Genomic DNA, 16,318 nt, shown 5'->3' on the forward strand with positions numbered 1-16,318 from the left:
TGACATACCGAATTAGACTATTTACCGGATTTGTAATCACATAAGCAACACGACGGGTGCCGCATGTGGAGCAGGATCTGCTTACCCTTCCGGAGCACCTGAGATCACCCCTAGTTTTTGGTGGGGTTCGTGTTGTTTATTCTTTAGTTTTCTATGTTGTGTCATGTGTACTATTGTTTTTCTGTTTGTCTTTTTCATTTTTAACCATGGCGTTGTCAGTTTGTTTTAGATTTATGAGTTTGACTGTCCCTTTGGTATCTTTCGTCCCTCTTTTAATACTGTGACACTGCAATATAAATAAGTATCAAGGTGGCAGCACACACGATAAATATTCCCCATGAGCGTGTTATCATATTCTTGACAAACTTAGCGATTATCTTTCATTTCCTTAAAAAACTCAGTAGTGATATAAATTTGTTAATTTTGCGCTTGAGTTCCTACCAATACATGTACAAAATAAACACATCACATGATGCACTAGACTTTTCTAAATAAACTCATCATAGATACTAGGATTAAATCTTCTATTTAAGCCAGACCCGTGTTTCTCATCTACAAAAGACTCATCAGTGATGCTCGAATCCCAAAAGTGAAAAAGACAAAATAAAGTATGAATTTGAATAGCATTAATTATGTAATCACTTAGACAGAAAGCTGACTGCTGGATTTAGGCTGTACCTTGTTAGTATTGCAATAACGGGGGTCCAGTTCACCCTAGAGTTGCATGACTTTGGGACGATGTCACCTTTACCAACACCTGCAACAAACAGTCTACAGCAGTATCTAGTCGCCAATGTGCCACAACAGTCACTCTCATCACAGGAGTCACCACACTTCATAATTACTATTAATTAGTTGCCATACTTCAGACTTATCATGATCATAGCAGAGATGCAAACAGTTTTTTTTTCCTGTCAGACAATGGGGCCTACAGGGTACCAAGTTTTGCCAGACCCATCAAATTTCTGCCAGACCCATATTTTCACTAAAAAATCAAATGAAATTATGCTATTGAACAAACTTTAATTTTGATTTTGTTGATATTATTATTATTTTAAAATAACCTGTGATTCATAACAATTGTAGTTTATTGAATAATACATTACATAATATTGATCTGATTAAAAGTTATTCTTCACAAGAGTACTTGGAAACAAGATAGTCATTGGTAGTTTCATTCTGTTCAAATTCAAAATCTGACTCATAGTCAGAATCATTATCACTCCCAGATTCATTCGTCTCATTATCTACCTTTTCATTCTCTACCCTCTCATTCTCTACATTCTCTACCCTCTCATTCTCTACATTCTCTACCATCTCAATCTGTACCCTCTCATCCTCTACATTCTCTACCCTCTCTTTCTCTACATGTACATATTCTTGAGATTATCGCTGGTACTGATACGTTTCCCGTGCGAAATACAAATTGTGCAAGTCATCACATTGTTGTTATAAAGTAACCATGATCTCCCCTCTTGCCATTTTGGGTTGAATGACCTTTCAGGTCGTTTCTCCTTTTCGTACAAAGACCGCTTTACAGCTTTATCAACTTGAATAGGTGACTGGTTTGGTCTTTTACCGGGTTTCGACCCACTTACAAATTTTATCGGCCATGACATATTTCCTGAACTTATCAACTATGCTTAATAGACCTCCTTCCTAGAGAGCGAATTTCTAAAACAAAAAACATGACGGAAATACGGAGAATTGTTCGGGGCGAGATGGACAAGGTACGAAAGACTATTACTGGGCAGAAATACTGGTTCCCCGGAGTTAGAAAATGCGGGGGAACAGGACATTTACTTTTATTAAAGATGATCGCAATTTTATAAACAAAATACTTTGCCGGGGCCGACGGGGATTTCAGTTTTGGCGGACCCAAGCGGACTTAAATATTGCCGGCCATCAGGTCCTGCACAGCTACGAGTTTTGCCGGACCTGCATAAATTCTGCCCCTTAGGTCCGACGGGTCCGACGATTAGTTGCATCTCTGTCATAGCAGTGTTTTCCTTTTTTCACTAAGGTAAGGTGGGTGTTTTAAAAAAATAACTTGCAACCGGGTGGTTTTTTTTTTAAATGCATGTCCAACCTTTTTTAATTTACTGTGGGTGCATGTGGGGGTCACAGAAATAAAGATTAGTATAATATTCACATTTAACAATGTTTAATGGAGTTGAACAAACATAAATAAAAGTAGTCATATTAATTGTCAAATATTCTTTGATTTTATTTTTTCAAAAATTTATCTCTTTTATCTCTTCTTTCATTTACAATTTTATGCATCAGCATGGATTTAAGGCCTTTCGATCCAGGTTTCTGTCCTGTTTCTTGCTTTTGTGCCGTATTTTTGGCACACAGAACAGTAGTATCCTTCCTCTGTGACTATAAGTCATTTGAAGTCTTGCTCATATTTGTCTTCACTTGCGTGTCTTTTCCGTTGTTTGGTTGATTTTTGTTCAATTTCCACAACTTCAACATTACTATCAATTTTATTTAACTTATTTGGTCTAGTATTTTCTTTATCATCATCGTCATCTGCCTTTCTTTCCCCCCATTGATTAATGAAAACATTGAAATTTGACGATTGGACGCCATCTTTGTCAATGAAAACAAGGCGGGATAAGTATTCAAATTTTAACGGTAAGGAACCGAAAAAAATCCGGATTTTGAAAAAAAAGCCGACCATCTCCTGAAATCGAAAGGTGGTCGGCTTTCAAAAGAAGGTGGTCGGCACACCCGGCTTAAATGCCGAATGGAAAACACTGCATAGGGATCATTTTTAGCCAATATTGAACTTTAAAATTAAAGTTGCATATATTAATGATGAGAGTTTCAATGATCTATGACATTTCAATTCCTAATAAGGAGATAACATGTTCATTTCATCGAATATTCATTTGCATTCGGATTGAGAATTTTTTATAAAATCGTGAGTCGACATTTCATCCACTTCATTTGAACTTTGATGGATAGTTGTCGCATTGGCAATCACACCTTAACTTCTTACTTTTATATAAGAAAAAAATGTCTTTAGAAGCTGGATAAAAGCTTTGAAGATTGGTACAATTGCAGTTTGTAATCATGGTTAATTTCAAATAAACAACTTTTTTATCAAGTTTATTTTCTCTTTCTGTGTTTGTTTTTTTTTTATAGCAAACATCAAAAACATTTAGATTTTTGGCTAAATAAATTTGTTACTTCATATTCATGTCATTAGAACATGATGAAAATTTGCTTTCGCCAATGTTTCGTTCATTTATTTAACATCATGCTCCTTTCCAAATTGGGAAATTTTGCTTCAGTTAAATAGCCAGATCATAGTGCACTGAATTCTTATTAAACCCTATAGGCCAAAAAAAATATATGCGTGGTTCCAGTCACCCTAGGCCACCCTTAAAAAATTGTTTGTTTGGCATTGCCGACCCACACTGTAAGCAGGTGGGTAGGTAGGTAGGGATTTTTTTTTTTTTTTTTACATTTAAAAGCTTTATACATGTAAATCATACAGTCTCTAGATCAATGTTGTCTAAAAGATTGCAGCATTGTTGTGTGTACATGTTGGTGGTTTCTTTGAAAGGGGTCAACTGTCAATGTCACATTCTACATCATACAGATAATTTCATGTAAGACAGTCAGTTTTATTGGCAGAGTTAAACAAAGCACCCAGATAAAACACAGAACTGAGACAGGAAACTGACAAACTAACCATATAAAATGTATGACGTGAAAATTGAACTTTTATTGTGGGACTGCCCATTGAACAGAGGCCTGATGTCACATCTTGAAGTTGTGGTCACAGTTTGGTAAAATTACCAAAGTTAAATGGCTCAACCACTACGGCTCCTTGTACAAATGGACAAAGATTTAAAACTTTGATTGTTTACTTTGGTTTTATAAACATCACTTTCTACAACATATGGGTAATTTCATGGCAGTCAGTTTTAGTGGCGTACCAAACCGTAGTACTTGAAGGAAAACGCCAACCTGCAGGAGGAAACTGACTAACCTTATCACATATGACATGAAAATCAAACCTTAATTTTGAAACTGCCCAACTAGGGCTCAAACCAATACCTAGAGGCTAGTAATCATACATGTATGGTGTGACAAACTACCATACAAACACGTCTACTGCCCCTGATAAGTTTTGAGGATAAATTCTGTACCAAATTAGAATAGCAAAATATTAAAAATTTGGAAGGTTGGCACAAATAGACATGGTGTTTATACTAATATTATCCAAGTGCAAGGTTTTTCAGGACTAGGTTTAAAATATATGATAAATTCAAAATGGAAATATGCAGCAGGACAGACAATTTTTGCAGATAAATAAATTATGGGTTGTAATGCTTGTTTGATTAACAGAAATCTGGACATGCATTACATGAATACAGATAGATTAATGAGCCCTTAGAATTGTGGAAAAGGAGGGGATTTTATTCATCACTAGTACACTAGATACATTTATAAATATGTTTTTCTATCAGTATCTTTTATGTTTTAAGAATTATCTTATTCATGTTAAGAAGAAATGCAAGAAAAGGGGGAAGTACTTCAATTGACACAAGATGCTAGTCTTTAAAATATGTATGTTTTGTACCAGGCTAGCATCTACTGGTACAAAACTACTATAAACCTGTAAATCTGGGACCATTTTGGTCTTTAAGCTTTGGTGTTTGAATGCATCATTGTGGTTCTGACTATAGTAGATACTTTGTTCTCTGGTTCAAGGGGAAATTTGTTAATGATAAATTTCAAATACTCATTAATAAGTTCAACAAATGTAAGAGCCATGCATATTTGTTCTGTGATGTCCCGGTGAAAAACTCCTATCTCATGAAGCGACAAAGTCAAGCAGAAATCATCTGTTTCTTCTTTACAAAAGATAAAATTTGAGTCCTCTACAAGGTCTCTCAGAACGTTTCTTTCAAAGAATAGCTGAAAATTTGATTTTTGATAAAATCCATCTCCCTTAACCAATGCATTGCAGCATAGGGAGATGCTTTCCCCTGCCGGCCTCTTTGACATTACTTTTGGCAGACTTTTTCTATTCCATGTCATTTAAATGTTTGCTCCCAATACAGCGTAAGGCAAGCGCTTTGAAGATCGTGATTTGAAATAAGTAAAGCCAGGAACAAACTCGGCGGATACGATCAAATTCCGGCACAATTTCGATTTTTTTTAAATAAAAAAAAATAAATTTCTGAAACGCAAATAAAATTATTTGGGCGGCAAGTTTTTCAGTGGGTCGGGCGGCAATGCCAAACAAATGAAATTTTATTTTAGGCCCTACTTTTTAGTCTTAATATTAGCCAACCCTATAAAGCACTGTAAGTCTGAATGTTGCTCCCATAGACTAAATTTAAAAAAAAAAATCCTACCTACCCTAACTTTTTTCTTTTCTTTAGATTTAACTGGAACCACATATACTTTTTATTTGACCATTTTGTCATCTGATATATGGACAAAAGACCATGAAAATAAGACCATTTGATGTCCTTGAACAATGATATAAAAGGCAACATAAATTATGATTATTACAGTGAAAATTTACTCAAACATTTGAAGTTTTAAAAATCCCCTTTTATAGAGTCATTATTTGTTGTTTCTGGCTCTACTTTTTTGTTTACCTTATGAAGTTAACCCTTTCACCGATTGCTGCCCAGACAGAAGCTACTCTGAGACGATGGCTTCCCTGGCTACTTTTACTCAAGTGGGAGATCTTCATAATAAATGTCAATAAAAACTTGTTTGTGGTTATTTGTTTATTTATTTCATTCACTAACACCAAGTTCACAGGTTTTTTTATGTTTTGATAATTTTTTCCTCATAAAATATTCAAATTTTCAATTTTTCGGCATTATTTCAGTGAAATTCTCAAAATTCTGCTTATTGACCCCAAATCGTAATTTTTTTAACCCAAAATGGCAAAATTTTGAAAAAAATTATGAGGCTGTACAAATTCCTCACATTGAACGATGTCCATTCCAAGTGTTTTGGACATTTTATGTCAAAAGTATACTAGTTTGGCTTCAATTCTTCCATATTCTTTCCAAAAAATTGTTACCTCATTTCAAATTCTTGTAAATTCCGTAAATTTCCTCTGATTTTGACACGGTTTTCAACAAACTGAAGCGTCATGTTTACACTTTCATCCGGGTTATTCATCAAAGAAAGATAACTCATGTTTGCACTGTTTGAGCGGGAAATATAAAAGATGTATTCCGATCCCGGTAAAACGGGACTCGTCGTCAGCAGTCTGAAGCGTGAATCCCGGTAAACCGGGACTCATCGGCGAAAGGGTTAAACAGAAGGCCAAAAATAATAATACATGTGTTTCCGCTAAAGTTCTGAAAAAAATGGGTAAGTAGGTAGGCAATATCATTTTATTTTACAAACAATTTTTAGCTGGTTACTACTAAGGAATCAGTCTGACTTTAACCGTGCTTGTTCCAAACTGACATAAAAAGGGCTAGGGAAGGCACTAAAAATTAGGGTAGGTAGGGTTAGAGGAAACATATGATTTAATCTTGTTTGCATTATTACCAATGATTACCAAGCAATACCGGCAATAAAGTTGATCAAAGAAGACAATAAATAGGCAAATTTTAGTTGCTACATTTTAATATGTTATAATCTTGCATTTAGCTCTACTGTTTAGGATATTTTTAACACCATAAGAAGAATTTACTACCTGCAATAAAAAAAAATTAACATATCTGTTGTTATAACAGTAATGATTGAATGTTTACCTTTGTTATATTTTAGGTCAACTATCTTAGGAGAAGTACAGTCTAGCTCTTCAACAAATTTACCTACATCAAAATCTATTTTAGCTCTAGGTAAGTTTTATCATGTTTCTTTTGTATTGTAAAGATCTTACTTCAATAGCTGTACATTAGACATGAACAAAACCTGTGTTGAAAACCCAGACTCACAAGTTCTATTGTGACATCTACTTTCTGCTGTCCAAGGGAACCAGTACTGGTTTCCTGCATTAAAAAACTAGTTGAGAAGTTAATGAAAAATTCAAACATATGATCATTTCTAGCTTTATACATGTTATACTTTATACTGGTTTTCAAGATCATAAAAAAGACTATTCAATTCTACATGTACATATATTTATTAAAACATGTAAGCCAGGAGAATAAGAAAAATTACTAGGATCTGTGGACTCATATTTTAGTTAATTGGTACCTAATAAATATTTGGTATGCCTTCAGGTTTAATACATGTACATAACTTTTAGTTTTATTTGCCATGACAAATTTAATAATGTTTGATTTGCAGTTGTATTTGCATTTGCACATTACTTGTTCCAACTAACTATATCATTGTCTATTCAGGGGTGTGGAAATGCTATGCCCGACTCGCCCGATCCGTACATTTGAACAACCGGACAAGTAATTATTTTTGTCTGGGTTGCCCATGGACAAGTAAAAAATTATAAAAGACAAAGTTCAAATCCAACAAAAATATAGAATAAATTCAAAAGATGTTTAATTTATGTAAAAGAAATCAATGGTCAGCGAGTAAAACAATGTTCATGACGATAAATATTACATAATACTGGAAATAGATCGATTAACAAAATAGATAAAAATAAGTATGCGAACCCGAGTCGCATAACATTGCATTGGTTTTGTCCATTGGCCCGGGATCGTCGATTAGGTTTTATCCATCATGACCGGAGGTGTCATTTTATATGATTAATTTTTGTATCGAGATTCAGATTGGTAAATACTTTATAAAACAGCGGACAAGCAAGACAAAAAGAGTAATGTGTAGATTAAAAAAATGAAAAAGCAAATGGAGGAAAAGGAGTATTAAAAAAATACGGAAGCGAGAATTTTAGACATGATGACTATCAGATTGCAACTGGCTATTTTAGGATGGAAATTCAGAAAATAAAATTATTATTTTGTCTTTATATTTATAGATCAAAGGTCAACATTATTTTTTGTCAGAGTGGTAAATAGAAGGGATGCTTTAATTGCCCATTAAGACAATTAAAAAAAACTCCCAAGTGTGTCAGTTGAGAGAAACACCAAAAAAATCAATAGTTAATCCATTATTTAATTTTTATTTCTTCACTCACTGTCCTCTAAATTGGTATATCATTATATGTACCTACTGGCTACAATTCTTATTAAAAAACTGCTGCAAAAATGACCTTTACATGTCAATTTATTGGTTGGTTTGCTGTAAGGTTTCTGTCCCATAAATGTTTTTAACCTACTTTCCTAAATTTTTACACATTTAAACAAATGGATTTCATTTGCGTGTGATGCAAAACAGTGCTAAGAATTATTTATTAGCCAACAATGAAATACTTCAATATTTATTGGGACCATCAGGGCAAGTAACTTTTTTTCCGGACAAGTGAAATTTACAGTTCTACTTGCCCAGGGACAAGTGCCCACAGAAAAATATTTCCACACACCAGCTATTACATTTACCTTTAAAATTTGCATAGTTTCCATGTTAAAGTTTTTGATAAGGTCAGTTAAAAGGGAACGACTCGTGTAAAGTGATGATATACAAAGAAATGTATTAGCATTTTCACATCTAATTTTCATGGAGATTATATAACATGCCCCCTCATGATGGCTTATTGACTTGGAACTTTGGATAGTTTAAAAGCTTGAGTTTAGGTCTGTTTAAAAAGTAACATAAAAGCAAGACATGTTTTGTGTCAACAGATAATCTGCATTTTTGCATACACAAAATGTACATACAAAAAATGCACAAATATAGATTTAGTGGCTAGTGTTTTCAGTATTGCCATAAGTCATATTTAATAGTGTATTTAAAATGAGGGCCCAAAAACTAGTTTGCACAGTTTCACTAATTTCTTCAAAAAATTAGACAAATTGTGCGACAAAATGTTTTGATAAAGGTAGATAACTGCTATAAGATTTCACCAAATCACTTAGATCCAAATCAGCCAAAAATTCCTGAGGATGTAACGAAATAAGAATTTTGTAATTATCTTTATTGGATAAGGAGGAGATACCAACAAGTAAAAATAGTGTTTGGGAAGATAACTCACAAAAAAAGTCTTCAGCTTAACAAGATGAGTTTTCAAAATGCAATAACCGTTGGATATGATATCCAAATATCTAAGCGCATCATGTGAAACAACCTTATTCTGCAAGAAAAGGGTTGGCAGAAGAAGAAAAAAAAATTAATAATAATCAAAACAAAATCAAAATGTCTTTTAACAGAAATTAAAAAGACCAAACTAGACTGCCATTTTCATCAATTTACAAGTTTTTACTGTATGATGTACCTGCCCCTCAACCAAATGTTATGAAACTTATTTGCATTATGTTTTTTCAGTCTGCGTCAGTAAGTCCATCTATCCAGCTTCAGGTTAAAGTTTTTGATGTGTAGGAAGTCCAATAAGTTTGAAATTTATACACATGTTACCCATGTTATAAACTTTCTAATTTTAGTATCAAATGACCCCAATATGGTCCACTGAACATAAAAACTGATAGTTTGAGTTTGGCATCCATATTCTATGAACACATTCTTGTTTGTTAATATCTGTTTGATAGAGAAAACATAATTGTTACTTGTTTGTTGACAATTTGTTAAGGCCACACCAAATTAATTAGTAGTTCTTTGGAAAACCCGCACCTAAATTGCCGAAATTAAAATAAAAAAATAAAAATATATTTCCCGCACCTCACCTGCCAAAACCAAAAAATAAAAATAAAAATAAAATTCCCGCACGTCGAAAATAAATCCGCATTTTCGACGAACTCGATTCCGGTATTAAAAAAAAAAACTTTATCAATTAAGCGTTTGAAAATATGCAGTGTTTGTCATTTGTCAAGCATATTTTTGATTCTGATCAAAAAAGTTGCAAAGATGGAAAACGTGCTGATTGTTTCTGTGGTGAAACATTCAGACAAAAATAACAACAAGGCATACATATTAAAAAATACGGCAACACAAACAAAATGTCGGACATTCAGGGAACTATATCAAGAAGCCATTGAACGATGTAGCGATGCACAAAGTGAGATTATTAATATTAAAACCATACAAATAAGTAAGTCGAACAGTTTCGATGATTCTAGTATCAAAATATCTGACGAAAATATGGTATGGTCAATATGTAATGACCTAAACTTTAAATATGTGCAGTTCACAATTGATGATGGATCTACTGCTACTAAAGATGCATCGAATTCAAAACCAAGTGGAATTAATGCATTTTCGGTACTCATGAGCTCACAAAATGAGTTACACATGCCTGATAAACCTGTCCCCTTGTCTGGGAAACAGCTCACTGGGCCACAAAGACTTTACTCTGATATCATTGATTGGGCCTCAAACATTGACTCCATGATGCATCTGGTTGAAATCTTAGTTATAACATAGGCTTATAAATGTAGGTTATGTAGGTATTTCCATGTTGGTATGTTTTGGTGTAATTTATTTTCTGATATTTAATTGTAAAGTAGCACTAGCTAGAACCCCCAGTTTCCACTGTGCTTGGATTGACTGGTTAGTGATCCATATGCATAAACACAAAACACACACCATGCAGTTATGTTAACTTACAAGAAGCTAGCTAGCATACTACAGAGGGTGTCTAAGGACCAGAAGGTGCATATACTACAGATGAAAGCAGTGCATATTAAAAGCAGATAGCCATATAAAGTTCATGCATAAAAAAATATGTTCAAAAGTGTATATTTGTGCAGTGTTAATTATACAAACAACAAAACAAAATGAAAAAGAATGCAGAAAGTTGAAATACATATAAAAAGGGAGATAATTTAATTATATCAATTGAATTAAGTGAGTTGAAAATTCAGTTGCTTCTTTTAGGTAAAAGATATAAAAATTGAGAGAAAAAAAATATCGCTCGCTCCATATTTCTTCAAAATTTGAGGCGAAGAATTTAAAAATATAAATTTAAATTTCGCTCGCTCGCCCCATTTTTTTGGGGTAAAATCTCAAAGAACTATTAATTAATTTGGTGTGGCCTAAGTGGAATATATATATTTGTTTTAGGAGACACAGAATGTGGTAAGACCACATTAATAGCCAAACTACAGGCTACTGAGGAGCCAAAGAAAGGCACCGGTTTAGAATATTATTATATAGATGTCAAAGATGAATATAGAGATGGTGGGTATTTTCATCGTAGCTTTGCAAGGAATATTTTAATGCACTGTCTGTTGTTGAAATATAAATTCCATCACTGCAACAAGTGAATTACGATACTTTTTCACTAATGGCAGTTAAAATTTAGTATTACTTTGGTTGCAATATGAAATACATTGATTTCCCAGTTAAATAAAAACCGATAATTTCACATGTGAAATAAACGTGGTTATTTCACTCTCTGACGCTACACAACAATAGGCGTTGTCAAAACATCATTGACAGCAGATCAAAACAAATTGTGAATGCGCCGAAAAAAGATATAGTTCCTTACATTTTTATACGACCGCAAATTTTGAAAAAATTTTCGTCGTATATTGCTATTACGTTGGCGTCGGCGTCGTCGTCGTCGTCGTCGTCCGGCGTCCGAATACTTTTAGTTTTCGCACTCTAACTTTAGTAAAAGTGAATGGAAATCTATGAAATTTTAACACAAGGTTTATGACCACAAAAGGAAGGTTGGTATTGATTTTGGGAGTTTTGGTCCCAACATTTTAGGAATTAGGGGCCAAAAAGGGCCCAAATAAGCATTTTCTTGGTTTTCGCACTATAACTTTAGTTTAAGTTAATAGAAATCTATAAAATTTTGACACAAGGTTTATGACCACAAAAGAACGGTTGGGATTGATTTTGGGAGTTTTGGTCTCAACAGTTTAGGAATTAGGGGCCAAAAAAGGGCCCAAATAAGCATTATTCTTGGTTTTCGCACAATAACATTAGTTTAAGTAAATAGAAATCAATGAAATTTAAACACAATGTTAATGACTACAAAAGGAAGGTTGGTATTGATTTTGGGAGTTTAGGTCCCAACAGTTTAGGAATTAGGGGCCAAAAAGGGACCCAAATAAGTATTTTTCTTGGTTTTCGCACCATAACGTTAGTATAAGTAAATAGAAATCTATGAAATTTAAACACAAGGTTTATGACCATAAAAGAGAGGTTGGGTTTGATTTTGGGAGTTTTGGTCCCAACATAATAAGGGGCCCAAAGGGTCCAAAATTAAACTTTTGTTTGATTTCATCAAAATTGAATAATTGGGGTTCTTTGATATGCTGAATCTAACTGTCATGACTGTGTATGTAGATTCTTAACTTTTGGTCCCGTTTTCAAATTGGTCTACATTAAGGTCCAAAGGGTCCAAAATTAACCTTAGTTTGATTTTGACAAAAAATGAATCAGTTAGGTTGTTTGATATGCTGAATCTAAAAATGTACTTAGATTCTTGATTATTGGCCCAGTTTTCAAGTTGGTCCAAATCAGAGTCCAAAATTAAACTTTGTTTGATTTCATCAAAAATTGAATAAATGGGGTTCTTTGATATACCAAATCTAACTGTGTATGTAGATTCTTCATTTTTGGTCCTGTTTTCAAATTGGTCTACACTAAAGTCCAAAGGGTCCAAAATTAAACTTAGTCTGATTTTAACAAAAATTGAAATCTTGAAGTTCTTTGATATGCTGAATCCAAAAATGTACTTAGATTTTTTATTATGGGCCCAGTTTTCAAGTTGGTCCAAATCAGGATCTAAAATTATTATATTAAGTATTGTGCAATAGCAAGTCTTTTCAATTGCACAGTATTGCGCAATGGCAAGAAATATCTAATTGCACAATATTGTGAAATATCAATTTTTTTTTTAATTAGAGTTATCTTTCTTTGTCCAGAATAGTAAGCAAGAAATATCTAATTGCAAAATATTGTGCAATAGCAAGATTTTTTTTTAATTGGAGTTATCTTTCTTTGTCCAGAATCAACTTAAATCTTTGTTATATACAATATACAATGTATATTCACTTTTTACTACCAACTGATAAATTAAAATAATCTTTACCATTCAGTGATAACAAGCAGTTTTTTTACATCTTAATATTTTATGATGTATTTAAATGAGTAGTTATTGTTGCAAACTCCATTAGAAATTTTAATTGAGATTAGTTTTGGAATAAGGGAAAGGGGGATGTGATTAAAAAAATTGGGTTCAATTTTTCTCATTTGAAATTTCATAAATAAAAAAGAAAATTTCTTCAAACATTTTTTTGAGAGGATTAATATTCAACAGCATAGTGAATTGCTCTAAGAGAAACAAAAATTTTAAGTTCATTAGAACACATTCATTCTGTGTCAGAAACCTATGCTGTGTCAACTATTTAATCACAATCCAAATTTAGAGCTGAATCCAGCTTGAATGTTGTGTCCATACTTGCCCTAACCGTTCAGGGTTCAACCTCTGCGGTCGTATAAAGCTACGCCCTGCGGAGCATCTGGTATACATTAATTCCTTTAAAAAAATCCCATTGCCATTGTAATAAAAGTAACTGATTAAAGAATTCAAATACATGTGTATGAAAAAATATTCAACTTGTGACCGAACAACACTGATAATGAACTCATGTGCTACATGCATTCGTGAATTAATGTGTTGTTCTGTCACTCGTTGAATATTTTTCTCTACTTGAATTCTTTGATTAGTTATTCTATAAATATTTAAAGTTCAAGACTTGCAGAACTTTTTAAATAATTTAAATACAAAGTGTCAGTCATAGAGAAAGAAGTTCATAAAGATATAGTACTGTGAATGAACAAATAAAATTGAGACCAAACAATGATTCATAAATCATTGCACAGATAAAACTAAGTATATGGGCTATTTGAACATAATTGAAAACTGGTGTGAGGTGAAGTACAAGTTATATAACAATTCTTTTGCTATGTTTCAGATCAAACTAGATTAGGAGTATGGGTATTAGATGGAGATACAACACACACTAGTTTACTTAAATATTGTATAACTGAAGAGAACTTTGAACATAGTCTAGTCATATTAATGGCATCCATGTCACAACCTTGGTCAATATTAGAATCTTTAGATAAATGGGCAAATGTCTTACAACACCATATAGATAGGATGAAACTTCCACCAGAAGATAGGAGGGAATATGAAGAAAGTTGTAAGTACTTTGTTTCCCTTGTTCTCTGGCCTCTTCATCAGTACAGATTCCTCATGATGATGATTTTCACTTTGAAGGCTGTTGATTCTGGATGTATTACTGTGGATTCATTTATTTTTGTGGGTACCAATTTCTTGATTTTTTCAATTTTGTAGTGTTGCCTAAGTATTCATACATTCACAAAGACAATTGTCAATTTGTTTAACAATTTAATTTGTGGTTTCCCTGACTCCCTGTACCCATGAAATATATTGAATTTGTGGTTCCCCTGTACCTATACAATATTAAAATTTTTGGTTCCCCTGTACCCATACAATCCAAAATTTTTGTATCCAACATATTGATTTTTTTTCAAATTAAAATTCTTCATGTGAAAAAAGTTCTATTGTTAATTCAAAGAAATGTGTGTCAGTGTAATATCATGAAAAACTTGGTAAAGTTAAACTAGTAATCAAGATTAACAAGTTGTGCACATTTGTATCTTATAAATTTATACAAAAAATTGATTATTGGGAAAACTTGCAATTATTTAATACATCAAAATTAATTGCATTAAAAAATCCATAGTATACAATCTAAATCATATGTAAAATTTCTATTTGAACAAGTTTTAAAAACTCTAAAATGTGTTACAAAATACAATGTATATCATACTACAAATACAAGAAACTGACAAAAATCTTTAATTTATGAATTTAATAAAAAATTGATGACTCACAGCACCTGCTTTGTATCTATTCAAAAGTACAATATAATTTAATTAAAATCAATAGTAGGTAAGATAAGTTTACACAGTTCATCATTACACACTGTATAACAATGTGGGACCTGGAATCAATGTTATGTACCATCTGTAGCCTTCAAATTGATTACATATTTGTTATGGTCTTAACTGGAAAATATTGTAATGCTATATTTAGAAATAAATTTAGGTCAGTAAGTTTTGTCAACCTGTTTGTTGTGTGTTGTGTTAAAATCTGTTTCTAGAATTGATAAAATTATGATAGTTCAAATACAGACTCAAACAGATTGTGTAGCTACTTATATTTTGATTTAAAAAAGTAACATTCACACTTTAAAATGTGAATAACAGATAAAATACCTCTAGCCATGAAACAGCTGTTGAGAAAAAAAAATACTTTAATATCCAGCTGAGCATTCTTTTGTGTGACTTGGAGTTAAAGTATTTGTTTGATTATTATGGAATAGTTACATGGATGTGTCCTTTATTACAGTAAAAAAAGAATTATCAAAACTTTTATGAATCATGGTATTTTTAAACTAGCATACATAAATACATACATCTAACTATGAACAATTAACCAAACAATTTTTTCAAACTTCACCTATATCATGTATATAAAAACAATTTGCACAATAAAATATCAGTTTCAGATATAAATTATGAAAATTATATTTTATAGTGGTACGATACTTCCAAGAATATGTAGAACCAGTGGAGGGACAGACCACACAGTCTGCTCCACGTAGAGATCACAATCCTCTACATCCACCAGCGGTACATAGCGATAGTGACAAAGTACAGTTACCACTTGGTGAAAATTCACTAACACACAACCTAGGTATTCCAATTGTAGTAGTTTTAACACAGGTAAGTTCAAGTTTTAAAAGGATTCAAATCTGTTTTCTGACTCTTGGCCTTTGCAAACTATCCACAACTGATGGGTTATTAAATATTTTTATACCCTGTAGCTAGGGGAAGTGGCATAATGGTTTACTTTTGTTTTTATGTTTGGACATTGATTCTGTTCTTTTAACTTTAGTTTGCCTCAACTAAATGTTAGGAGACTTTTACTCAATGCTTATAACCAGAAAACACAGATCAAATTGAAAATGTGTTGTGTCACTTTTACCGTTCTCAATGTTCCTCACTTCAGAAATGGAAAATTGTTGATTTTGCAGCTTGCTAACTCTACTTGATTTTGCCTTAACCATGGTAGGAGGTTTTTGATATGAAACTTATGTTTTTGTTATGAAACTTATGCTCAAGGCTTATTACCTCCAAACAAAGATCAACTTAGAACTTAGGTGGCATTACTTTCACTGTTGAGTTATATCCCTTTATAAATGGAAATATGTTTTAATTTTTCATACTTTAAGGGTGACATAAGTTTTCTTATCTTATGCATTTGACATTAAAAAGTGATCACAATTTTTTT

General features: G+C 32.6%; 1 protein-coding gene across 3 annotated transcripts in view; it reads left to right on the forward strand.

Annotated features, from left to right (window-relative positions):
* LOC139525438 (cytoplasmic dynein 1 light intermediate chain 2-like) overlaps positions 1–16,318 on the forward strand; it is a 34,759-nt gene that overhangs the window by 2,066 nt on the left and 16,375 nt on the right. For all 3 annotated transcript variants that reach the window (XM_071320766.1, XM_071320765.1, XM_071320767.1), the window contains exons 2-5: positions 6,769–6,842; positions 11,038–11,154; positions 13,908–14,138; positions 15,563–15,750. In XM_071320766.1, coding sequence (XP_071176867.1) covers positions 6,769–6,842; positions 11,038–11,154; positions 13,908–14,138; positions 15,563–15,750 — 610 coding nt within the window. The remainder of the gene's footprint in view (positions 1–6,768; positions 6,843–11,037; positions 11,155–13,907; positions 14,139–15,562; positions 15,751–16,318) is intronic.

The sequence above is a fragment of the Mytilus edulis genome, chromosome 5, assembly GCF_963676685.1.
Source record: "Mytilus edulis chromosome 5, xbMytEdul2.2, whole genome shotgun sequence".
NCBI lineage: Eukaryota > Metazoa > Mollusca > Bivalvia > Mytilida > Mytilidae > Mytilus > Mytilus edulis.